We start from the raw sequence: 27,796 nt of genomic DNA on the forward strand, positions 1-27,796 counted from the left end.
TACTTCAGATTATTCTGTTGCAGAGGTAAAAACAAAAAACTGTGGATGCTGGAAATCCAAAACAAAAACGGAATTACCTGGAAAAACTCAGCAGGTCTGGCAGCATCGGCGGAGAAGAAAAGAGTTGACGTTTCGAGTCCTCATGTCCCTTCAACAGAACTGATCTTTCTTTACAAGGAGAGGGAAATATAAGCTGGTTTAAGGTGTGTGTGTGTGGGGGGGGGGAGGATATGGAGAAGTGGATCGGGGGTGGGTGTTAGAAAAGGAGCAGATCGTTAAAAGATGTCACAGACAAAAGAACAAAAGAACACAGGTGTTGAAGTTGGTGATATTATCTAAACGAATGTGCTAATTAAGAATGGATGGTAGGGCACTCAAGGTATAGCTCTAGTGGGGGTGAGGGAGCACAAAAGATTTAAAAATAATGGAAATAGGTGGGAAAAGAAAAATCTATATAAATTATTGGAAAAAAAAACAAAAGGAAGGGGGAAGAAACAGAAAGGGGGTGGGGATGGAGGAGGGAGCTCAAGACCTAAAGTTGTTGAATTCAATATTCAGTCCGGAAGGCTGTCAAGTGCCTAGTCGGAAGATGAGGTGCTGTTCCTCCCATTTGCGTTGGGCTTCACTGGAACAATGCAGCAGGCCAAGGACAGACATGTGGGCAAGAGAGGAAGGTGGAGTGTTAAAATGACAAGTGACAGAGAGGTTTGGGTCTTTCTTGTGGACAGACCGCAGGTTGGAGAGACCAAACATAAACTGGGTGACCGCTTTGCAGAACACCTGCGGTCTGTCCGCAAGAATGACCCAAACCTCCCTGTCGCTTGCCATTTTAACACTCCACCCTGCTCTCTTGCCCACATGTCTGTCCTTGGCTTGCTGCATTGCTCCAGTGAAGCCCAACGCAAACAGGAGGAACAGCACCTCATCTTCCGACTAGGCACTTTACAGCCTTCCGGATTGAATATTGAATTCAACAACTTTAGGTCTTGAGCTCCCTCCTCCATCCCCACCCCCTTTCTGTTTCTTCCCCCTTCCTTTTGTTTTTTTTCCAATAATTTATATAGATTTTTCTTTTCCCACCTATTTCCATTATTTTTAAATCTTTTATGCTCCCTCACCCCCACCAGAGCTATACCTTGAGTGCCCTACCATCCATTCTTAATTAGCACATTCGTTTAGATAATATCACCAACTTCAACACCTCTGTGTTCTTTTGTTCTTTTGTCTGTGACATCTTTTGATGATCTGCTCCTATCCTAACAACCCCCCACTCCACTTCTCTCTCCTCCCCCCCCCACCTTAAACCAACTTATATTTCCCTCTCCTTGTAAAGAAAGATCAGTTCTGTTGAAGGGTCATGAGGACTTGAAACATCAACTCTTTTCTTCTCTGCTGATGCTGCCAGACCTGCTGAGTGTTTCCAGGTAATTCTGTTTTTATTCTGTTGCACTGTTATTTTTATATGAATAAACCAAATTTAAAGGTAACAGTACCAGCAGGGGGAGCAAGAGGCAAAGGGAAATTGAAACTCAATACTGAGGTACTATGCAGTGATTTATAATGATAAAATTTTCAGTCACCATACTTGACCCCTCGCCTCATTGACAACTACTGCCCCATTTCCAATCTTCCTATCCTCCCCAAAATTCTTCAACACATTGTTGTTTCACAAATATGTGCCCATCTTTCCACTAACAAGTTTGAATCTCTCCGTTCAGGTTTCTACCACTAAAACACCACTGTAATAATCCTAATCAAGGCCACACATGACATCCTTTCTGACTGTGATCCTAGTGCACCATCCCTCCTTGTTCTCTTCACGCTCCCAGCAGTTTTTAACATGGCTAACAACAACACCCTCCTCCATTATCTAGCTCAGTGGGGCTGCTCTCGCTTAGTTCCACTCTTACACTATTGTAGCTAAAGTCTCTCCAGCAATTGCTTCTCTCCTTGTTGCCACTTTCCCTCTAGAGGGCCTCAAGGATCTATCCTACGCCCCCTCTTCTCTGTACACATGCTTCCCCTTAACCACATCATCCAAAGCCATGGGGTCAGCTTCTACAGATGCACCAACAACACTAAACTCTATCCATCATCTCTCTCGACCCCTGCACTATTTCTATATTGTCAGACTGGTTGTCCGACTTCCAAACTAAACTGCAATTTGGTCCAGTAGAAAGACCAAATCCATCATCCCTGACTTCCACCAAAAGATCCATGTTCTTGCCACCAATTCTATTCACCCCCCACCCCTCCCCGGCTCTCGTCTCAGGTTGAATCAAACAGTTCATAACCTCTATACCCAATTTAACCCTGAGTTGAATTTCTGATCCCATATATTCTTCATTACACAGACTGCCTATTGTAACCTCTGTAACATCACAAGCCTCCAGCTATCAGTTGCAGCCTACTTTCCTCCATGCCTTTATTACCTCCAAACTCAACATTTCCAATGATGTCCTGGTTAGCCTCCCATCCTTCATTCTTGACCATCCCTAAACTTCAGCTCATCCAAAATTCTATTCTGTGTATCATACCCAAGCCAAATCTTGATTACCTATTATCCCCTTTCCTTGCTGAACTACACTGGCCCCCTTTCTCTCAGTACCTTCAGTTTAAAACTTTCATCATGATGCTTAAATTCCTTTGCAGCCTTTACCCTCTGATTGTCTGTAACCTCCTCCAGGCTTACAACACCCATGAGCCCTGTTTCTCTAACTCTTCTGTTTTGCATGAAATCACCGTTGACTAAAGTTTGGCCTTTTGTTTCAAAGGTATGGTCATGTCCTTGTGGGAACAATTTCCAGAAAAGTGGCAGAGTTCGTGGAATCTCTGAGTCCTGAGGAATTGACTTCAAATTTCACCAAGCTTTTCAGACAATTTACTGGTATAAATTGGAACATATACTATGAGATAAATGTATTGGAATAAATAGGCTGGATGGGCTAACTCACTCACAGTCTTTATAATCCAAATCTTATGATATTGATTCTCAGTAGAAGTTCCAATGATGTCCAACTTTGATGATACATCAGAAAAATGGCAGCAAGACCCAGATAGTTCCAATTACATTTCCATCTTTGTCTCATTATCACTTTCTTTTGCACCATTATACCTTTTGTCACTTAACCGCCCTTACCTTCCACCCTATCATAGATCCTCCCTTTGTTCTTCTGCTCCTGCCTTTTCCCCTGACTCTGCATTTGTTTAAAATTTGTTCAATTCTAACATTTCCAGGTTCTGATGAAAGGTCATCTATTTGAAAGGTTAACTGTTTCTGGATGCTGCCAAGTCTGCTGAGTGTTCCCAGTACTTTCTGCTTTTATTTTAGAACTGCAGCATCCAGAGTATTATTCTGGCAGAAATTATTTTGGCATTTTTGTGGGATCTACACTAGTTCTGGTTTAATAATCACCATAATATTTTCCAGGGAGACCTTCACTGCCAACACCAAAAAATGTTTTTGTGACAAAATGGTTCAGTAACCCTTACACTCGGGGCTCCTACTCCCACATATCCATCAACTCAACTGGGATATGATTAACATGTTGGCTGTTACCACAGGCAACAGAGGGAACTTCTCCGGTAAGTCATATCATATGACAGTCTAACTCACAGATTGAGGTCTTATAATTCCAAATGCTGAGCAGATTATTTAGACATAACAAGGTATGTATTCTCCCTCCAACCTTCTTACCTCCTTTCATGGAGTATTAGGGTCAGTACAAAAAGTGCAGTTTCTTGCACTGCTTGGCCGCCAGCACCTCAACCCAAGTGGCAGTTCTTAATATCCGAATTGTGACAGCAAATCACAACCTAATTAACTGTGCTTGGCTCAGTTTGATCTTGTTCCTACTCAACCTTCACACATGCATATTAAATACAACAGGAGTTACTGAATAGGAAGCACAAATGAGAAACCCAAACTGATTTTTTTTCCTGCATATCAGTAACCCAGACTACTGAAACTGACTGTAAAAAAGCTGGACTCCAGCTTCCTTCTTTACGTGTTATTTGTCCTCGGGATACAGGCAGTACAGGCAGGGCTACATTTATTGCCAGTTCAGTTTATCAGCTAAAATTAAGGTGAGCTGTAGCAGTCCTTGTAGTGATGGTGCTCCCACAAGGATATGAGATAGGAAATGCCATTATATTGACCCAGTAATGATAAAGGAGTGGGTCTAAGTTGGAATGATGTGTGGTTTGTATGGTATTTTGCAGATGGTCTTCAATTAATTCGGTGCAAAAAAAGGATTAAACCTTGTTTTAATAACCATCTGAACAAATATTTTTATGTCAAGGTTCAAAGCTTCTACACAATGCTGCATGTGCATAGATAGGGAGATAAACTGTTACAACTGTGCATGTTTGGTTATTGCTGATGTAACTGCTTAACATTATATATAGTGTTGTTATGAATGTAATTCTCTCTAGCCCACTCCTGAAGGCTAATTATTGAAAAACTGTTCAATAGAGTGTCATGCACAAGTGGCCAGTCTCGCCAGTGACTGGTCACAAGAGATTTGATCATGAAGGTAACATAGCCAAGTCCAGTCTGGTCCTCATTTCACTCCATACACATGCACATCTAGCAGGGGTTATTGGAGGACAATCAGTAATGGGAACCCAAGTCAAGTTTCCCGTCTTCAATTCTAGGATGCTGAAATGAATGATCACAGTCCCTTTCACTCACTGTCTTCAGTGAGCTCAGCTAACTTACACCTTGAATCAAACCTTAGGTCGTACAGATCTATATTGCTCTGTGCTTTTTCATGAAGTCACTAACCATTTCATAGCCTGTGTTTTGGGACATCTCGCTCCAGTTCATACATTATATTCTTCCTTCCCTCCAAGGCTGCAAACGAGGCACACTGCATGAAGATGTGGTACTACAGCCTCTGTTAAATGAGACCAAGACAACTAGTCATACCATTTGTTGTATAGTAAATGGAAGATATTGCATTCATTCCAACATTGTTATCCCTTACTACTGATGAACCTACATTATGCAATCATTAAAAACTGTTTGCCTGGTACACTGTAATCATTTCCCTGATTCCAGATGTTGCAGGTTTTGTTTGCTGGGGAAGCAACACATCGGAGCTACCACAGCACCGCCCACGGAGCACTGCTGTCTGGGTGGAGGGAGGCAGATCATTGTTCCACCAAATGAATTTCTGAAACTGAAGAAGTGAAATTTCGAATTCTTATTCTTTTCCCAAGTCTTTGATTTGCTTTGTCAAAGAATAAGCATTTTTCTCAAAAAACTCTTCAATACCAAGGATAATAATAGATCCTTTATCAGGATTGTTCCAGAACAAGTAAAATCAAATGCATCAATCTCTTTGTAAGATTATTATTGTGATTTTAACATTATAATCCAAAGTAGAATTCTTGTTCAGATTGATTTGGGTATCAAAAAGAACTGTTTTATTCAAAAGCTGATTAATACTTAGAAAAGTCTGGCAAATGAAGTACAAGGAGGACAAACAGGGAAAAATTGCAGTTAAAGTGGGCGAGATAGCAGACTTGAGAAATCAGCTATCACGAGCCCAGTGATTTTTCTTCTCTTTGGGTTTAAATGCTTGTATGTTTGTATCTTTAAATGTTTGTATCTTTTGCCTCACAGGATTGAGAGATTTATCATCACTGTGTGAAATTCTGTAAGCTCCCTAATACTAACTATCCTGAACCATCCAACTTGTCAATTGTCCTGCAAAAATTTTTATGCATGCTAATGTTGTGCCTTTAACCAATGCAAATAAACACTTTTGTAACTTTGATGCGCTTTGTATATTGGTCGATATTTCTATTCAATGATATTCACAATGGGTCTACAGCTCAGCCCGATTCCTCCCTCTCCCAGCACACAATTGGACTTCTCTTCTCACTTACTCAAATTTAAGGACTCAGGTTCGAGAGCCCTCATCTCCCTCTGATACATTAAATAAGTCATCTGTAGGAAGATGCAGTGGCATTGTGCTACTGTCACTGGACAAGTAATCCACAGACCCAGGGTAATGCTTTGGGAACCCCAGTTCAAATCTTGTTCAGATAATGGAATTTGAATTCAATAAAAAATCTGGAATTAAAAACCTGATGTCATGTCAAAACCATTGCCAATTGTCATAAAAACCCATCTGATTCACTCATGTCCTCTAGGGAAGGAAATCTGCTGTCCTTACCTGGTCTGGCCTACATGTGACTTCAGACCCACAGCAATGTGGTTGACCACAAGGTCAATTAGGGATGGGCAATCCTAACCAGCGACACCCACGTCCCATGAATGAATTGAAAAATGTAGGTGGTGTCTGAAGTAGCAGCCAACATTAACCTTCAGTACTATTAAAACATTCCATTTGAAAGATAAATCAATGGTCCCCCAAATTAAGTGGAACAAATGTTTTAAATATCATACTGAGATTCTGATGCTTGCATAGTGAATGTATCTGCATATATAAACAGTTTAAAGAAAGAACTGTCAAAGCTTATTAGAAAGCTTGAAGACATCCTTCCTTCTGACTCAACTCACACTCCCCTCAGGTCTCCCCCGCTCTAGCCACACTCCTCCTCCCAAGTGTTCAGATATAATTACCAAGGAAAATCCTGCTCATGGCTCTTGATCTTTTTAAAAGATAAAGAGAATTTCAGTTTCATTCACATATCTCCAGAATGCATCTGCTCTCAGTCCCACGGTGAATGCGATTCAGAATTTGCATCAGCTCAGAAGGCAATTTCTTATTTTAAAACTGTAGTTGAGAAAACCATCAAGTCTTGGCTGTGCAGACAGCAAGTGTAAAACTGTTGCCAGTGGTGCAACATCTATTTAACTAAAGAATTTGATTAATATGCAAAGAATCTTTTTCTAAAAAATAAGTAGCATCACAACTTCTCAAGGATGCTACCTCAACTCAGTCTCCCCTCTGCACTCTTCTTTCTAACTCACTTAATGCCATTCATTAAACTGTTTGAAATTGTATACACAATTAACAGCCAAGTTCAAGGAGGAACTACTGGAAGCCTCCTGCCTCAAATTTCACTGTTCTCATTCTCCCCACTCCTCAATTCTTACTGTCCCCATTCGTCCCCCTCCTCACTGCCCCCATTCTCTACCCCTTCGTTCTCTGGGGCGAGTACTGGTTTGGAGACATGAATCCCCCCCTGAGTGACTAAAGCCGAATCTCAATGAGTGGTGGTGGCACATCAGTTACTTTAAATATCTGCTTAGTGACAGTGTTACTGAACTTAGAAGTGATCCAAATTTATCAAGTTCACTAATCACGGAAGATTGGCAACAGAACAAGTAGTGAAGTACAACTGAAATCATCTTAATCCACAAACTTCAGTGATTTTTCACTGCAATTCAATAATGCCATTGCAGTTTCCTTGCCAATTCGCGAATGAAGAAAGCATTTTAATTACAAAAAGTTTTTAGCTTTCAAAAAGAATACACAAGGTAAACCTTCCAACTGCACACTTCGCCCTGTGAGGCTTGCTTGCTGGGTGCATATCCTTGCACTTAAATTTTCCATCCCCTTCATTTCAAAGAACATAAAATCTTGTGCACATACATACTTTTCCTATATGCTGAGGTGATGAGGGAAGGACCTCTCACTTGTGCTCTCTACAGGCCCTCTCCACAGGTGGCTGTGACCCAACTCCCCAGTTGGAAAACCCTGCTGGAAGATCCATGTTGGAAAGTCCTTGCTGGTACTTTTCCGCCTCCTTCATCCGCCACCATCACTCCCAGGCCAGTTTTCCCATTACAACACTGGGAGAGAGGGTGCAAGAAAAATCATCACTCATTATTTTCCAAAAAAAAAAAATCCTAGGCCTGTCGGAAGAACTCAGCATTTTGGAAGACAGGCTACTGATCCCTCCCACCCGCCCTGCGTGAGATATTCTGGCCTTGGCAGAGGAAAAGAGGGTCACAATTCTCCCTGCCGCCTAAGCTTGTTTCTGGCTTCCTTCCACCTCTCCTCTCCAATTACCAATTCCTCCCAATAACCCCGTCATGTTCTTGGTCTTCTGCATGCGCATCGCCACAGGATGTCAACTTGTTCGTTCTTAAAAATACAGATTTGAAAATCACAACATAATTCTTTGTTCAGTAACACACAAAACTGTAGTCGCTTCTCACATTCCACTTTCAGCGTCAGGAAGCCATATCTTTAGTCACACCACGTAAAAAATGCTTCCTTAAATTTAAAGATTACCTTATTCCTACATTACTTCATTCTGGGTCCTATTCAGTGCATATCTGGAAACTGACAAGTACTATAACTTCGTTACAAAGCAAAGTGCATGGCAGAATATATAGTACAAACTTCAAGCAGTGCAGAGTGTGTTTAATGGAAACCACTTGTACAGCTACTTTGCCTTTGCAGATGTTCTACTTTGATCTTCTGGAGGTCGTGTCTCCCGGTGGTCAGGTCCTAGAAACTACACAACATCCATTTCAATTGCCCATTGAGATTCAGAAGCTGTCCGACAGAAGGATGCATCATAGCCCCAGACCAATCCTGTTCCCACTTTCCATCTGCACTCAGGAATGATCCAGCACAAGCCACAAGACAGTCATCAGGGGTAGGAACCCTCTGTGATCTTCCTTGATGTTGGTTCTAACACACCAACTAATAGCTGGTAACTCAGCATAAACCAGAATTCAAAATCAATTAGCACATCTCCAAAAATTATTTTTACTAAGTGAGCCATTAGGGGGGAATTTTTGGATCTTTGATTTTTAATAATCTACCTTTTCAAAGCAGCACAATCCAATGCTAAGATGCACACTGCAATAGAACTTGCATTCACACTCCCAATTCCCCAGACAATGAGTTATTAATCTCAGATGGAAAGAAACACTGTAGCATTGTCGCACACAATGCAAGAAATAAAACACTTTATTCACGAACTATCAATACACATTGAAAAACTGTAGTCCTTAAATAAAACATCATTTTTAAATGGCTATTAAATTGACAGCATTGCTGGAAGGATGTCCATATAGAATGATGTTATTCCAATTTCCACTGCCTAAGGACATCCATCGGTTGAAGAATGGTGCTCACTGGATGAATACCAGCCACATACAATAAACATCTTAAATCAAAGATCCAAAACTTCCCCCCTAATGGCTCACTTAGTAAAAATAAATTTTGGAGATGTGCTAATTGATTTTGAATTCTGGTTTATGCTGAGTTACCAGCTATTAATTGGTGTGTTAGAACCAACATCAAGGAAGATCACAGAGGGTTCCTGCCCCCGATGACTGTCTTGTGGCTTGTGCTGGATCATTCCTGAGTGCAGATGGAAAGTGGGAACAGGATTGGTCTGGGGCTATGATGCATCCTTCTGTCGGATAGCTTCTGAAACTCATTTCCTCAGTATCTTTCTGAGTGCTCAGTCTAAGCTTTTTATACTGTATCTGTTAAAATGATAGGTTTGCATCTTTTTACCGCTTCCTCTTCATAAACACCAGGGCAGGATAGCCTGCAGGAAATAATGTCTGGAGCAACAAGAATTGATGATTATTTGGAAGTGGAAGAAGATTGAAGGTCTGAAAAGGTTAAGCTTCTCTTCGAGGATGTACCCATTTCATGTTCGGGGGTGGGGGGGTTATAAAAAAAAGCACAAAAATAATTGCTTCTGTACAAAATAAAATACAAGTTATGGGGCCCACAAGAATTCAGACACACAGTTGGTGACTCAATCTCAGTGTGATAGACATTCATCACTCTTTACTGTAGTCTCATTCGTTTCTCAGGGGGCGCCTTGGTGCCCGAGCTCTGCTGCGAGTTCTTTGTAGAGTCTTTTTCCTCCTGTTTGACGGTTTCAGTTGTTGGTTCTGATTCTTTTTTCACCTGCTCCACTGAAAAGCAAAAATAAACGTGTAATAATGGCTGGGGTTGATATGTTTGTCTGGAAGCCCACCCTATTAACTTGAATTAGCTTGATTCAAAAAAAAGCTTACCTGGCACAGGTTTGTCTCCAGATTTGGGCTGAAAATGAAAACTAACAAGTCAAAATAAGGAACACTTGGGGACATCCATAACACAAAGAAAATCAAAGTTCTTACATTGCATTGTTCAGTAGTTTCATTAATGTGCTGAACTTTTGCTCACAGTAATGAGGCCGGTGTTTAAAATAAGACAACTCTTCAATTCTACTTGGCTACTCCAGAGGGTGAGATACCTAGTTTCTAGAGGCACTTTGTGAAAGGGGACATAGAAACTAAGTTGCAGTGGCAGGCTGGTCTTTTCTAACCCAGTCAAGCATTACTTCTGCCAAGCCAGCTGAAAAGCATTATTCAATAAAGCCTGCCAACAGCTGAACTATGTCACCTTTTCAGCTTAGGAGGTTGGTGTGGATGTAAATGGGAAGGAAAGAATGGGGAAACTCACTTCACATTTAAGCTGCGGCAGACTAGATTTATTTCACCATCCCTGCAGAAGGGAATTCAAAGGCTGCGGTAGCTTGCCTGATTGAACATATTCATATTCACGTTCTTTGGGTGGAGCACATTAGATCTGCATGATACCTGCCATTTCCACATAACCACCCTAGCCGGTCTTGAATAATGACAAACCTTTTTTTTTAATTAAAGCAGGTTCCAAACACATTAAAGCCCAATTGGAGCTACTCCTTAAGCTGTAAAGTGAAGACAAAGTGTGAACGGCTATTAAAATGGGACTCAGAAAAGATGCAACCCCTGGACTCCCTGAAGTGGGATGGTGATGAGTCATTTTGTTGCAAGACATTGGATATCTCAATGAATGCCATCTGAAAGATCACAGAGTCCTATACCCACTGTAGAATTTAAATCTTTCACTCTTCCGACACATTATGGAACTGAAAGATCACTACAGCACTGTCAGTTACAATCTGCCTCCGTACTGCTTCATTTCAGTTCTTTTTTTTTAAAAAAGGGGGGCCTGAAGAGTTGCAGACAGGTGTTTACCTGAATATACTTGGGCTGGAATTTTTGCCGAATATCGAGCAATAGCATGTCCACTCTCTGGCGCTGGAATATTGAACTTGGCTCCTCCTTCTTCTTTGACTTTGGTTTGACTTTATCTGGGAAGAATGGGGAGGAACAGGGTTGAAAGGGAAAGACAAGACAACTAAAATGTTAGCTGTTTGCAAGGCCTTCTTAAACAGTTTTGTTGAATCTAAGGTAATGCACTTGATCCGCACTGGAGGTATTGATAAACTAATTGCGCCATCCCAGAAAGTTCATCTCTGCTGCTAATGCACATTGATCACGTGGACGGGCCCTCACACCCCAGATCCTTTTTGGCATATTCTTGTGATAGAAAATCCTTCAAAAATTTGAATCACTTGTATTTATAAACAGTCATATGGCTACTTTCCCATCAATACAAACAGTTCTGGGTGTGAAAATATAATTTCAGAATGCTCTAAAATCAAGACGTATGAAACCCCTCTCTCAAATCACATGGGTTTGGCTCTACATGGAACCTAACTCCATTTGTACCAAAAGTCAAAATGATCCCAAAATATTACAAACTTAGCAGCCAGGAAGCTGAACTCTGCATATGCACAGAGCTGGAGGGGTGTGGAGAAGAGGATTTAGATTGCAGCTGCGTGCACACTCAGTCCAAGACCAGCGGATGCAAAGTGCACCAGGCAAGCCATGCACTGTAAATCACACAATACATGGTGGATGATGACTCTAGATTGCTACACTTTTGTCTTGTGATTGCTGCTGTCAATTTCCTCAACTTCACAGCAGTGGCTGTGATCTTAAAAAAATTCAAATAGAGCAAAGCAGTGATCCCACATTTTAGAACTGAGCATTCAAATAGGACTACTAATTTAAAAATTGCATGAAAAGCAAATTAGTTTGTGCAAGTCACCCAAAAAGTATATAAAATATTGCTTCCTGTCTGCTTGTCAACAGGAACTCCTGCGGGATTTGAATTTCATGCTGGTTGTTTTGGGCTAGAAAATGAAATCTGAGGAGATTTCCAGTCACTCCACTTGTTCAGATTTTCGTGGCATTATAAAAAAGCAGTGATTACCATTCATGATTCGTAAAGATGATGCATACTAGCTCATTGACTGGCTGCCACAATGTAATCCACAACTGTTCCTGGCTCTGTGACATCTGCTTTACACTTAAAAAAAAATCACTCTCAGGATGTGGGCATCACTGTGAAAGCTGGGATTTATTGCCACTGACCAGTTACCCCAAACATAATAGTGAATGGCTGTCCATGTGGTGAGGGTACATCCAAAGTGTTGCTGGGGAGAGAGTTCCAGTGTTTTGTTATTCTTTGTAGAGGTGATGCACCTCAAAGGACAGTTAAGGGTCAATCTGTTGTGGTGAGATTGGGGTCACATACAGGCCAGACTAGATAAGGATAGCAGGTTTCGCTCCCTAAAGGGACATTAGTTAACCAATGGGTTTTTACAGTAACCCAACAACTTCAAGGTCATTAAGATATTGCTTTTAAACTTCAATGCAAATTTTCAAACTGTCATGGTGGGATTCTAACCTGCAATCACCAAATTATTTGCCTAGGCCTCTGGATTACTCGTCCTGAAGATAAAACTGTACTATGTATCCTCTGGTGGCTTGAATCAGTCTCTGTGAAAGAAAGTGTAGGTGAGGCGGGTCCTGTTTATGTTGTTGGCTCACTGGGTACTTGCAATATATATGTGTGCAGTTTCTTTACGACAGTGTTCAGCAAGCAGAGATTCAGCAGGGTCATAGCTGGCCTGAATGGCTCAAGCTGAGGGATAAACTTATCAAGTGTGCCGCCATGAAGGAGGGCCTCAGCCCATCTTTGATATTCTACCTGACTTATAAATACCATCTCTAATTTCGCTAGCTCATGACAAAGGCTTGCTGAAAAACAAGAACCATGTATAAAATGACTGGGTCCTTCGTGCATAAGTCAAGGACAGTAAATGCCATGTGTCTGTTATATCTTTCCACCAGTAGATGGTATACTCCTAACACTTTCGTAAAATGGTCAGCTTTAGGAGTACAGCAAGCTTCCTGGTATCGCCATGTTACAACTTACCCCTCTCCTCTTGATCCTTGAAATGCCACCAATATCCTTTGGAGGGATGGTATCGGCAGTAAGACATGGCTTCATCAAAGGCAGACTGGACTGCATGCACTGCTGTCAGCTGTTTTGGGGAAGAGAGGAATTAAAACAACACAATCAGTCGCCACACCTCCAATAGCGTACCATGCTTTTCACACTATATAAAAATACTGGCTTGTAAGGAAATACAAGAGGGTACCACATAGGCCATAATGTGATATAGATCTGGTCTGTAGGATTTTAAACACTATCACACAGAGGCCTGCACTGTGTTCTACTTGGACAAGTAACTTCACATCTAAGTTTCAAAACATTTGCTAAAATAGAGAACATCTCTGCATGGCAGAGGAGGAACACAGCTGTTGTACACAGTCTGTGCAATTCCATAACTCTGTCAATAATTACTTCAAAAGATTCATGAAAACAAACTGGTCTGAGTGCAATGCACCTTTGGTCGCTGAGGGAAGCGGAAATTGCTCAGGTGCTGGCCACAATCTTCTAATCCTCCTCAGATGACTTGGACAGGGTACAATTTTGAAATTTTCAAATGAACAAAACTTGGAGGTGTCGCAAACTTTGAGGAAATGGCAACAGGCTTCAAGAGGACCTAGACAGACTAGTGGAATGGGTGGACACATGGCAGATTATATTCAGTGCAAAAAACTTGAGAGGTGATACATTTTGATAGGCAGAATGAGGAGAATCAGACAAAATAATACAATTCTAAAAGGAATGCAAGAACAGAGAGGCCTTGAGGGTGTTTTGCGCACACATCTTTGAAGGTGGCAGGACTAGTTAACAAAGCAGCTGATAAAGCATAGCGCATTCTCCACTTTATTAAGGCATAGAGTACATAAACCAGGAGGTTATGCTAAAACTACATAAAAACACTAGCTCTGCCCCGGCTCGAGTACTGTGCCCAATTCTGGCCACCACACTTCCAAAATGACTTGAAGGTTTTGGTGAGGTTGCAGAAATAGTTAACAGAACGACTCCAGGGTTGAAGGATTGCAGTTGCATAGATGGGCTGGAGAAGCTAAAATTATTCTCCTTAGAATAGGGAGCAGCAAAAGGAGATTTGGTAGAATTGTTTAAAATCATGAAGGATTTAGATAGAGTAAATAAAGACAAACTGTATCCAATGGCTGAAGAGGTCAATAATCGGAGGATATAAATTTGAGGTCACTAGCAAAAGAACCAGAGGCGGCGTGAGAATTTTTTTTCCCCACAAGCATTAGGATTTGAAATGCACTGTCTGATAGGGTGCTAGAAACAGACTCAATAATAACCTCCAAAAGCAAATTGGACAAAAAGTGCAGGAATACAGGATGAGTGCTGGGAGGAAGACCAACAGGTTTCCTCTTCAAAAGGGCCAGGACAGACTTGGGGGCCCAAATACCCTCCTTGGACATACAGTATGCTAAGATTTGTTTTTGAAGGTTCACTGAAATATTTACATTTAAACTTGACAACATTAGTTTCCCGCTAGCAGTTTAATGTCTTTCTCTGAAGGTGAATGAATGACAAGAAGTATATTAGGTCACACAATACCTCACAATATATTGTTATGTTTAATGTAACTGGAGGGGAAGAGAGGGAAGAGAAGGCACATTTTTCTTTCTTTCTTGCAGAGAAGGTAAGCTATAAAAATGCTAATATGTACTACAAGTGAAATAAATTGGCCTGGATCCCCAGTTTAAGTGATCTCAGCAACATTCATAACACTCAAAATAAATCAATTTGATTGGGACATGCTGCTATCCAACAGTAAAAAGTCATTTGAAGCAAAGTCACCCACCATTCTAGAGTTTATTACTGATCCCAAATCAGGCGCCTGATACACCACTCCAGCAATTATATAATAGTCAGCCAAAGGAGTAACTAAAAAGGAAGAGAAAAAATCAGCATGAAAAATTAATCTAAAATTATACAGAGCGTAGATTTTCTTTTAAGGGACAAATGGTAAATAATGTTTGCATATGCTTTTAATCTTAGTTTGAGACAAGATCATTTCCATGGCAGCAATCTGGACAAGACAGCCCAACACGTCACTTGCTTCCTGCACGTTACACACATGAAATTGGCCTTCAGTGAAGGGCTTTGATGCATAACTATCGCAGGAACTCCAGCAGCACCATTTGGATCCTAATTTTAAATGTATTATGTGAATCTATCTTCTTCCCAAGCGACTCTCTAACTGAACCAAAAGGACTAGATACGCTTGCGGTTATATCACATCTCCTTCAAACATCTCATGGCACCTCACATACAATTGAGGTGCAGTGACTTAATGGAGGCAAAGATGGGAGACATTCCGCACAAAACAAGATCCTCAAAGCAGCAACAAAATGAAGAGTGTTTTGGTTGTTACAGGGAAAAATGGGTCTTCAAATAATGCTGTAGGATCTTCAACATTCAAACAAACTGCACCATTACAAGTAGACAGGCTTCAGGGGTAAAGTCTCAGCCAAAGAATGGCACTATCACTATGCAGCCATGCCATGAGTGTGATCAAGTGTCAAACTTCATTGTGCGCCCAAATCCTGGCAGGGGCCTCAAGTCTTCTGACTCAGAAGCAAGAATGCTCAGGCATAAAGGGCCAAATAGTCGCCTTCTGTATTGCATCATTCTGTGATTCTACACATGCTGGCCCTTTGGGTCAAAGATAGATGGCTTTCTTATGGACCTTAGTGAAACAGCAGTCTTTCAGCTGACTGCTTAAAAACGCGTAAACTTTGGATTGGGATTCACACTATTCGAGTTACAGAGGAAAAATAATAGGGAAAAAATTACTAATGTAAAATATTTTGTGTTTTAAAAACATTGTCTCATTGTTGACTCAGAATGCTCCTTCTGTCCCGGGGCGGGTAACTATATTTGCTTAAAGAGAAAACTAATGAATGCGGTTTAAAATAAAGTTCAGACCTAAAGAGTATTTAGATTGGAACTTAATTGTCTTCCAAATGCCTCCTCAAAGTTTACCCTTTTCTCCTTAAGTTATCTCCCTAACTTTCTCCCCCCTTTTTGGCCTAGTCCCTGGAAAAACCTCTCTCCGTCCTACAAAGCACCTTAAGGCATTTTGGTCAGAAATTTACTCGGAGCTCCTGCTCTGCACCATACCTTCCCCGGTAGCCTGGTGAAAATGGAGCATTTCTAGAGGCAATTCCAGGTTTTTGTAACATGAAAGACAATACGAAAACATAACTACATGTTCCAGGTGTAGGGACTCTCAAAGGAAGCCATTAGAACATGATAGATGGAATGATGCAATGAGTCATCAAAATAAATGCTTTGTTTCCCGATTGTATTTATCTGCATAAATGCAAGTTGCTGTACACCAGGCTTGTCCAATCTCTTTGCGTGGGGGAGGGGGGGATATCCTCTCCACATCCATCCTATCAAGGTCCCTCAGGATCTTAAAGGTTTTGATTAAGTCGCCTCTTACTCTTCTAAATTCCAGTGGATACAAGCCTAAACTGTCCAGCCTTTCCTCATAAGACAACTCGCCCGTTCCGGGTATTAGTTTAGTAAACCTTCTCGGAACTGCGTCTAACGCATTTACATTTTTCTTAAATAAAGAGACCAGTACTGTACACAATACACCAGATGTGGTATCACCAATGCACTGAAAGCATACAACTGAAGCATAACCTTTCTACTTTTGTATTCAATTCCCCTCACAATAAATGATAATATTCTATTAACTTTCAGCTCCGAATTGGAGGGTTGTGGGTTAAAATACTGCTCGAGAGACTTGAACAGACGGTCTACATTGCCACTTCAGTGCAGTACTGATGGAGTGCTGAATCACCAGAGATGCCATTTTTGGAAACAGGCGTTTGCAAAAGAAGCCCTATTCAAAGAGAAGGGGAGGTCTTCCAGTGTCTTACCCAGTATTTATCCCTCAACCAACACTGCTAAAAAAGATTATCCAATCAACATTGTATTTGTTGCGCAAATTGACTTCCACATTCTCCTACATTACAACAGTGACTAACTATACTTCCAAAGTATTTCATTGTTACATGCTGTATAGCAGGAACATCTTAATCTAGCTACATTCTTCCATTCGTCAGAAAATGTGCACATGGCTTTAGTTCTACAAATCTGGATAGTTACAATGCATAATAGTTGTTAATATCCAGAAAGTGGAGAAAGCAAAAAAGACTTTAGAGAGGGAGATAATGCAAACAGAACTTGCTGTGGCACACATTTATCAAATTAAATCAATTAAGATTATATTTTGCACTACAAGTATTGATTGGTACCTTGTAGTGAGACATTTTTACAAGACACCACCTTCTACTTAACTGGCAGTTAAAGTACTCAGATGGTGAATGTATTTTTGGTACCTTAGAGCCGAGAATTTTCAGCTTTCTAGTTTTTGGATGTTGGAGCATTTTTGACGAGATTGTGTGCAAGTATTTCTTCCTAGACCGTGTCAGTTTAGGAGTAGGGAAAAATCCAGGGCTAAGTTGCAAAGCACAAGCATTAAGCAACTGGCACAGCTAAACAGAATACATTCAAGTTACAATGGCATCAAGGGATATGAGGATAACGTAGGAAAGTGGCGTTGAGGTAGATGATCAGTCATGATCCAATTGAATGGTGGAGCAGGCTCGACAGGCCAAATGTCTCCACTATGCTCTTAGTAGCATAGAACAAATTATTTCGTGAGGGTAGGGTGAAAAATGCTGCAACCATTATGTATTTCTTCATCTGCATCGGCTCTTCTATAGAAAATACAAATATTAGTCAATTCTACAACTTCTGACTGAATTGTGCCATCTTCATTTTTATCAGCTAACTTCACAACCTGAACATACATCTTTGCTGCAATGTTTTGTATTTTTGGTTCATTCAGCTCAACATTCTGAAAATAATCTGCTACAGCTCGAATGAAAGCAAACTACATTGGGTGCTGCAAATGTCACAAGAGCAAATAAGTTTGGACTGGACCTTTTTCAAAACTGTACGCACACAACAATGTTCTGAACATTCACAACACCAAGCACACCAATGAAGCGCTGTAAAATGGCTCCTATCGCAAACTTAACAAGACAACCAGCTTCAGTGATACAGAAATGTCTTACCTTGTGTTGGAGAGTACCTATGCTGCTTTCGAATAATATACAGTATGGGCTCCTGGGCATGTAGTAGAATGTATTCCAAGCCGGTCATATTGCTGCACCAGGACAAGACCAAGTGTTAAAAATGATACTTTCACCAGATTCTTTCATCACCATTAATTTCAATTCTCACTCAGCATAAAATGTCCAAATTAGCACACAGCTTCACACACAATCTGCAATGGCAGCAAATAAAAGGTCATAGAATAAAGAATCATAGAATGGTGACAGCACAGGAGGCCATTAGGCCCGTCATGACTGTGCTGCTTCTCTGTTAAGAGCTACTCACCTAATCCCATTCCCTTGCCTTTTCCCTACAGCCCTGCAAATTTTTCTCTTTTCAGATAATTGTCCATTTCCCTTTGGAAGCCATGATTAAATCTGCCTCCACCACACTCTCAGGGGCCATGCAGTCCAGATCCTAACCGCTTGCTGAGCAAAAAATGCTGCACTCATGTTGTCTCTGGTTCTTATGTCAATTATCTTAAATTGGTGTCCTTTGGTTTTCGACCCTTCCACCAATGGAGACAATTTCTATCTAGCTACTCTGTCCAGACCCATCATGATTTTGAATACCTCTATAAAATCTCCTCTCAACCTTCTATTTTCCAAGGGGAACAATCACAGCTTCGCTTATCACTATATACCTTCCTTCTGTGCCAAAAGCAACTGTTCACCATTGCTATGTTTTCAGTCACTCATCCAACTTTGTATCCATGCTGCTGTCTCTTTTATTCCATGGACTTTAACTTTGCTGAAAGCCAATAATGTGGCATTTCATCAAATGCTTTGTGGATACCGCGGGAGAGCTGAATGCTAAGGGAGCAAAACTTGACAAAAATATGGAGTGGAGTCCAAATGGGCATGGCTACTTCATCAAAAAGCTCAATCAAATTAGATAAATATGGTTTGCCCTTAACAAACCCATGCTTGCTTTCATTAATTAATCCACAATTGTCCAAGTGACTTATCCAAGTGACTGTTAACTTTGTCTCTGATTATCAGTTGTAAAAGCTTTCCCATTACCAAGGCTAAACTGACTGGCCTGTAGTTGCTGGCTTGTAAAATTAATATGAAACCTTTTCTTATCTGAAATCCAGCTCAAGACCACACTGCTGCACAATCCCAAGAGTCACAAGATCACATCAAAGGGATCATGAGCACCAGCCCCACTCACTTCCACTCCCATCTCAGCATGATTTGCAGTGAAAAATATTCATTTTCAACAGTCCAGAAGAACAGAAGAAGACATCAACAGTTACCAAACACATCTGGTGCATGGACCAATTAACGTGCATCAGCAAGGTTGTTAATGCACAACAATCTAAATGGGACAACGCTAACATGAACAGACAGAAGAAAGATTAATAAGTAGAGTAGGCTTGTGCCTACAGGTCCTGGTATTCATTGGGATCAAAGAAGAGCAAAGGTCAGGCTGATGGAGAACAAACAGAATTACACAATTTTTGTCCAGGTAACCGCAAATATTGCAAATAACCAGACAATCTCACTCAGAAATGTCACCAAGACCAGCGATGTGGAAAGCTGAATGTAACACACTGTTGTAATGCAGGATAGTTTGCTGGGGCTGGGATATCAATGCAGAGTTGAAGCAGTAGATACAAACTCTGGACTGTATCCAACCTACCCAATATCTGACCTGTAGTTGTGGGATACTGCACCCGCAGTATTTTGCTTTTACCCAATATCTGATGCTGTCATAGTGTGCTTAAAAGAAATTCTCATTTAAGATTACTTTAAGAATTCTTTAGCATTAGTCTCAGTGTAGGCACAGGAATAAGATCAATTATTGTTAGTTGCTTCCTGCAAAATGGATGCAATTTACACAATAGTTCAGCTAATGCTTGCACCTCAGGGTAAGTCAGAAAAACATACAGCTGTGCAAGTCCTTTGTGCTTATAGTGTGATTGCTGCCATTGCATATGGATGGAGTCATATGGTACAAATCAATGAAGCTAAACATGTCATTTAATTATAAGCAACCTATACAAGTTCACCACGCAAAAAGTGAACATCCATTTTTAAGCTCCAATTTTACTTTAAGATCATACAGTGGAAGTGTCTTAATGATTCTCACACATTGAGCAGAATTGTTGATTGCTGTAACACACAGTTTTGGACTGAATATCATGCATCAACCTATTCTTGGTTAAAATAAATTATCCGCTAATTTAAAGCAGGAACCTCAATCTGATTCAGTGCATGTTCAATCTTCCTACCATACATCAAGGAAATCATATGGTGCTGTCTGGTGCATTCTAGTAAGATGGATATAGTGGCAACGATTCTCTATTCAATCCCTGAGCCTCACTATTGCTTATCCGGATTATTGGCAGGTGAAGGCACGCTCCAGGTCAAAAAGGCTACAGGATCTATTTATGGTTTAATTTTTAATCTTCGTGTGCTTATCCAATTCCCTTTTGAAAGCCACTATTGAATTTGCCTCCACCATCCTTGCAGGCAGGTGCACTCCAGATCACAACCACTCATTATTGCCTTTGGTTATTTTGTCAATTGCCATAAACCTGTGTTCTCTGGTTCTCGAGCCCTCTTTAATTGGGAACAATTTCTTGCCATCCATTCTGTTTAGATCTCTCCTAATTTTGAACCACTGTATGAAATCCCTTTCCTGAGTATAAACACAGCTTCTCTAATCTATCCACGTAGCTGAAGTCCCTCATCCCTGGAACCATTCTCATACATCTTTACTGCACCTTCTCGAAAGCCTTCATATCCTTCCTACAGTATGGTACCCAGAATTTAGTCAATACTTCAGTCGAGGTCAAAACATTGCTTTATAAAAAGGTTCATCATAGCCTCCTTGCTTTTGTATTCTACACCTCAATGTATACAGCCCAGGATCCTATGTGCCTTTTTAACTACCTTCTCAACATGCTCTGCCGCTTTCAACAATATTTGCACGTATACCCGCAAGTCTCCCTGCACCTTCACCTCTGTAAAACTGTATCCTTTAGTTTTAGTTTATACTGCCTCTCCTTGTTCTTCCTACCAAATGCATAGTTTCACATTTCTCGGCATTTAATTTCATCTGCCACTTTTCCACCCATTCCCTATGTCCTCCAACTCTGTTGCTTTCCTCCTCACAGTTCCAAGCTCTGAGTTATCTGCTTTTTGAAATTGTGCCCTGTACACTGTTACAAAACTATTATATTTTTCATAATATTGTGAGGTATTGTAAAGTAGGCTTACATTTGTGTGTGTGGATGGCTCTGTGAGGCCGATTTTAGGTTGAAATTATCGAAAGAGTTAGGTATAAAAGGGCACGTGAAATGCTAATGAGTGAACTAGGGTAAAGTCTCAGCAGATAAGGTGTGAATGAAATTTGCATTTTAAGATAAGTGGAGAGGTGTTTTCAAAGAGACAAGGTAGGATGTTTACAACTAACAAGATAAATAAGGCAGGTTATTACTTTGGTTTTTCTCAAAAGTGCTGGCCATAATGACAATTTAAGATTTTTATATTATGGGAAAAGTAAATTCCAAAGGCATGTGGGAACAATGGGATCTACAAATCAGAGAAGGAAAAATATATTTAAAGAAGGATTGGAAGGCTATGAGGTGTGGCCGTGTAATACCTGAAAGGTACACCATGTGAAACAGACTTGAAGTAAAGCCTCTAGCCACTTTGTAGAAGTTTGCTGTTCCAGTAACCAAAGTTGTGTTAAAAGCCTTTGAAATTTCACTGTCAAGTGGGTGCTTGTGGTAACCTTGCTGGATTGTCGCTATAAATTTAAAATCTATTTTAGGCTGTTGTTATAAAGAGGGTGTATAGTTGGGAGTCTGGTTACCTAAGAAGTTTTGGGAATTGTTATATTATTAACTAACTGTGTAATTGTAATCTTGTGTATGTGTTGTATTATTTCCTTCTGTTAATAAATATTTTAATTATTTTTAAAAATCTCTAAAGGTGTTAGTGGGCTCATTAGTTCTGAATTCAGTGCACAAACCTGCTCGTAATGAATACAAATTGCAAAACTGTTGTGATAGCGTGGTCAAGTTTTCCTTGTGGATTTAGTCAGCTTGGCAAATACCACCTGCTGTGTGATGACAACATCCAAGTCTAAGTCATTAACATATGTCAAGGGAAACAGTGGTCCCAGTATGGACCCCTGGGGAACCTCAGTGTACACCTTTTTGCAGTCTGAAAAACAACTGCTTGCCACTATTCTCCGCTTTTTGTCACTCAGTCAACTTTGCATCCTTGTTGCCACTGTCTCTTTTTTTTCCCCCACATGTCTCAACTTTGCTGACAAGCCTATTATGCAATAATTGAGCAAACATTATTCAGAAGTCCATATACACATCTACCGCATTGCTCTCATTAGCCCTGTTATCTCATCAAAAAATTCGATCAAGTTAGTTAATCATGATTTGCCTTTTAAAAAATCCATGCTAGCTTTCCTTAAATTCACCATTTCCCAAGTGACTGTTAATCTCATCCCAGATTATCAATTCTAAAAGCTTTCCTACCACTGAAGTTAAACTGGCTGGCCTGTAGTTGCTGGGTTTATTCTTACATGGTTTTTTGTACAAGGGTGTAACATTTACGATTCCCCAGTCCTCTGGTACCACCTCCCTATCTAAGGAGCATTGGAAGATTATGGTCAGCACCTCTGCAATTTCTGCCCTTACTTCCCTCAGCATCCTCAGCTGCATCCCATCCAGTCCTAGTGACTTATCAGCTTTTTAGGTATAGCCAGTCTTTCCAATACTTCCTCTTGTCCATTTTTAGCCCATTCATTGTAGCAACTACCTCCTCCTTCACTATGGCTTTGGCAGCATCTTATTCCTTGGTAACGACAGATGCGAACTATTCATTTAGTACCTCAGCCCATGCCACCTGCCTCCACAGGTATATCCCCGTTTAGATCTCTATTTTGCCCCGCTCCTCCTTTTACCACCCTTACTAGAAGAAACAAAATGAAAAACTAAAAAGTAGATCAAAAGAAAAAGAGCAGAAGGATTTGAACCAAAAAGTACAGAAAACGGAAAAAAAAGTAATAGTCCTTGAAGTTCATGATAGTACAGCAAATTTCATGAGGTAACTTCTGAAATTTGGGCAAATCATTTATTTATAACATGGGCCATTAAATTAAAATCAACTTTAGTCCCACTTATGAGATAATAATTTGAAATAGGCTTTTGACAACAAAAGCCTAGACTTCCACATAACCTAGAACTACTGACCACATTTTATTTTGGTCATGTTATATTCTCATGTTGAGTAAATGGCCTATCTACAGCAGCACAGCCTGAATGACGATGGCAACTTCAAAAATCAACCGAACAGAAAATGGAATTGGAAATTATGCTGGGAAAATGTGAAATACAACTGCATTTCGGGGCATATCGATAATCAACCAACACCTACTGCAAATGTTCCAAGCTAAGCCGCTGCATTTTGACCACCTCATTGTTGCAAGTGCGATCATAAAAAGGGTTGCTTCTTTCGGAGAAGTAGTCAAGCACATTTCCCGGATTTAATATTGGAATCCAAGCACTGTCCACCCATGAGATCCCCAGGAGGTTATCTGGAGAAATAAAAACACACAAATATAAGAGACAATTTTAAAAAATGTTAATTGGAGTAATCTATTCAGAACTTAATGGAAGGGGGAAAAACACAATAAAGTTGCCAAACAGCATTAACTAAGTTTACTTGCTCAGGTAACTAGGTACAGTAAAATTTCTATTATCTGGTTTGCGTGGGGAATGGATGCTGGTTAATCAAAGCTGCCAGTTACCCAAGAGCTCCACGTTTTCAACCAATCAAAGCTCCTGGGTGACCTTGTGGTGATGTGGGCATTGAGGCTCCGCAAGAGGTACAGGAGTGCACAAATCCAGCGAGCAGCAACGAGGGAACATGGTGCTGCAGAACAGTGGGAGGCTGAGAACGGAGCAAAGGCAGGCTGTGGATAACAGCTACCCGAGAGTCAGACAATTTTTAACAGTTGTGAGAGAGTAGGACTGATGGGAACAATTTCTGAGCACCGATTTCAGAGAGATGAGACACATTTAAAATCAAAAAATAGACCCAACAGAAATTCCATTTAGTAGAGAATTCTGGTTGGTAGAGTGCCAGATAACACGAAGCTTACTGTATTAAGGAGAGCCATTAAATTCTTTCTCACTCCTATCTTCTGGAGGTAGCAATGAGCTACCTTCTTGGAGCTTCCAGTGCCTTCCCAAGTGCCCCCACTCTTCATGTGTCTATCTAGACAGTGGCAATCAGGCAGGCCATTTAATTATGAAGGTATCTCAGCAATTTCCAATCTTCTCTCCAACTGATTTGTACACATTTAAGCAAGAGCCTTAACAGTGGGAGCCCTGTCTGTATTTTCCCTCTGCAGCCCAAGGTTGGAAGGCTTATCATGACAGCCTGTCACCTGCAAGATTGAGGTTATTTAACAGATGGAAATTAAAGCAGAGATCTTGATGGTCTATAGAACTCAACTCCACACCAGGTAATGTACTCACCAACTGAACGCACCATGTAATGTACTCACCAGCTGAACTATCAAGGGTCTTAACACAGTTACTTCCACCTTTGCCTAGCCACGTCTATAAAATGCCACCCTACTTCTACAACCTCCTCAAGCCTTATGTTCCCCACTGAGCTTTGACTCTGGACTACTGTGCAGCCCCTCTCTTTTACTAGATGTGCAATTGTCTTTAGTCCTCGGAGCCCTACCCTCCAGACCTGTGTATAAACCAGATGGACACTCCAGTGCAGTGCTGAGGGAGCGCTGCACCATTCAAAGTGCAACCTTTCAGCTGAGATGTTAAACAGGGGCCCTTTCTGCCCCCTGGGGTGAACGTTAAAGATCGCAAGACACTATTTGAAGAAGAGGAAAGTTCTTCCTGTGGTCAGGCCAATAGTAATCCTTATATCAAAGTCAAGGAATCAAATTATCTGGTCATTATCTCATTGCCGTTTGTAGACCTTGCTGTGCACAAATTGTTGCGTTTCCTAACTGCAACAGAATCTACACTTTAAATGTATTGCATTGGCTGTAAAGCACTTTGAACTATCCCAATGTCATGAAATGTGCTCCATAAATAGAATTATTTCTTTGGATGCCTTTTCTCAAAATCCTAGCCTCCCAAGGTCTTCTGAAAGTCCATCTGTTTCTACCAAACATTCAGTCATCAATCCTTAAAACTGCCAATAACACTCAGCATCTATTCTGAGAAGCAGCATGGGCCCTTTTTTTCCCTAAGTTAAAGGCCCTGTAGATATTTCTTGTACTTGATAAAGAAATACACACTTCCTATCCATTTCTGCATTGATAAGAAAAACGCACCAAGTCCAAGGCTCCGATTTAGTTAGGTTTCTTTAACTTATCCCCCTCCAAAAAAGAAAAATCCAAAATGACTGTATGAAGAAATGAATTGCTCGTGCTCTTTCATCTATTAAACTGGGCTAATGGAGTAAAATCATTACAGCACATGAACAGATGCTGCAGTATATATTTAAACTGACTCAGTCAGCGTCAACATTAGATGTTCCATTCCCCAAATGCTCTATCCATTCTCACGTCTAAGGTTTATTTTTATTTTTTTTACAAATATGTGACCCTTTCTTACAGATTCTGAGATGGGGATTTTTTTATAGACAATAGTCCGTCACACATTAACTGACTCTTGGAAAATAATGGGCTGATAAAGGGAAAGCAGTGTGGATTTGTTAATGGCAAATAGTGTTTGACTAGCTTGATTGAGTTGAGAAAGAAGGTTGCGGAGGGTAGTGTGATTGATGTTGTGCATATGGACTTTCAGAAGGTACTTGATAAAAGTACCATATAATAGACTTGCTAACAACACGGACGACCCTAGGATTAAAGGAGCAAAGACTGAATGGATATAAAATCAGCTAAAGGACAAAAAGAAGAGTTAGTTATTGAGTGGCTGTTTTGCAGTTTGGAGGAATGTGCTCAGTCAACTTACCCAGTGGTTGGAGTTGGGAGCATTGCTCTGTTTGATACACTTTTGACCAGAATTTAGGTGTACACAGCATAATTGCAAAGGTTGCTGATGACACAAAACTTAAAAATTTAGTAGTGAGGAGATTGGTGAAACGTGCAAGCTCACGGCAGGTGAAATATAATGCAGAGAAGCATGATGTGATTTCCTTTGATAGGAAAAATGCAGGAAGGCATTGGAGGAGGATAGTGTAGTCAACCACATCAAAAACTCCAGAGGCCAAAGAGGATGAGGAATAATAGTTTACCATGGTTAAAGTCATGTGGGATATCAATTTGTAACTTTGATAAAAGCCACTTTAATGTAGCAAAACGGAAACCTAATTGGAGGGATTCAAACATGGGGTTGGTGAAAAGATGGGTGCGGCTTTGGGAGATGACATTCAAAGATTCTGGAGTGGAAAGGGAGGTTGGAGATGGGGCACTGGTTTGTAAAGATGGAGGAGTCACAGGTTGGATTTTAGAGAAGAGGGGTGATGATGGCAGATTTGAAGGCAATAGGGGCAGTACCAGAGAAGAGAAAATCATGAACAAAATCGGTTAACATGGGGGCCAAGAGCTGGTAGTCAGCAGATTAGCAGGAAGGGACTGAAGAGAGCAGGAGGTATGAGATGAGCTCAGAGAGCATAAGGGGAGATAGGAGAGAGGTGGGAGTACAGGGCTAGGACGGGGAACCTGAGGTGAAAATATAAACAATCTTCTGGGCTTTAGTAAATATTGGAAATGGTTCATTTAAAAAAAACAGCAACTGTGCAGAAATAAATTAAACAAGGATCAAACGCTGTCTATGGCAAACTAAAGGACATAGAAACAGGAGTAGGCTAATTGATGACTGATATTTCTCTAAAACAATAACCTCACAATAAAACAAACCCTATACTCCGAGAAACTGGAACATTAGCCGGGAGGGAAGGTTCCTGTCTCCTCCGACTCACAGTTAGCACACAAAGCTCAGGGGCTGAAGCTACTCTTTACCTCTACTGTCCACCGCCGCCATGTCTGCCTCCCCAACTCGGCGCACAGAGACTGCGTCACCGCTAAGTGGCGCATCCCGATGACGAAGGAAGCCAGCAAAGCCTCTGGGAAATGAAGTCCAGGCGGGGAACTGAAGGCAAGAGGCTGAGGGACTGTGTGAGATCATCAGACTCTAACCAAGGGGGTTTCGAGCAAGCACTGGTCAGTGGACTGACAGTGGCCAGTGAACAGGGAATGGTCAGTGAACAGAAAATGGTCGGTGAACAGTGGTCAGTTAGCAATGGCCAATGAACAGACAATGGTCAGGGAACAATGGACAGTGAACAATAGTGAATCCTGTTGAATGGACAGTTCTGTTGAAGAGTCATATGGACTTGCAACGTTAACTGTGTTCCTCTCCGCAGATGCTGCCAAACCTGCTGAGTTTTTCCAGGTATTTTTATTTATTTATATATATTTTTGACAGTGAACAAACAACAACAGTGAACTGACAGTGGTCAGTGAAGAACAATGAACAAGATGACGGTTAGTGAACACAGTGGCCAGTGAACAATGGACAGTGAACAGACAGTGGTCAGTGAACAATGGCC

At 40.8% G+C, this 27,796-nt stretch overlaps 1 protein-coding gene across 1 annotated transcript; it reads right to left on the bottom strand.

Annotated features, from left to right (window-relative positions):
* Nucleotides 1-9,317: 9,317 nt before the first annotated feature.
* On the bottom strand, nucleotides 9,318-27,275 carry med6 (mediator complex subunit 6). The gene is made up of 8 exons (XM_041214809.1): nucleotides 27,207-27,275; nucleotides 23,621-23,780; nucleotides 18,173-18,264; nucleotides 14,878-14,960; nucleotides 13,053-13,161; nucleotides 10,961-11,076; nucleotides 9,974-10,001; nucleotides 9,318-9,871 (listed from the first exon to the last, which is right to left on the bottom strand). The coding sequence occupies exons 1-8, from the start codon at nucleotides 27,226-27,228 to the stop codon at nucleotides 9,741-9,743; spliced, it is 741 nt and encodes a 246-aa protein (XP_041070743.1). The 5' UTR covers nucleotides 27,229-27,275; the 3' UTR covers nucleotides 9,318-9,740.
* Nucleotides 27,276-27,796: the final 521 nt, after the last annotated feature.

The sequence above is a fragment of the Carcharodon carcharias genome, chromosome 20, assembly GCF_017639515.1.
Source record: "Carcharodon carcharias isolate sCarCar2 chromosome 20, sCarCar2.pri, whole genome shotgun sequence".
NCBI lineage: Eukaryota > Metazoa > Chordata > Chondrichthyes > Lamniformes > Lamnidae > Carcharodon > Carcharodon carcharias.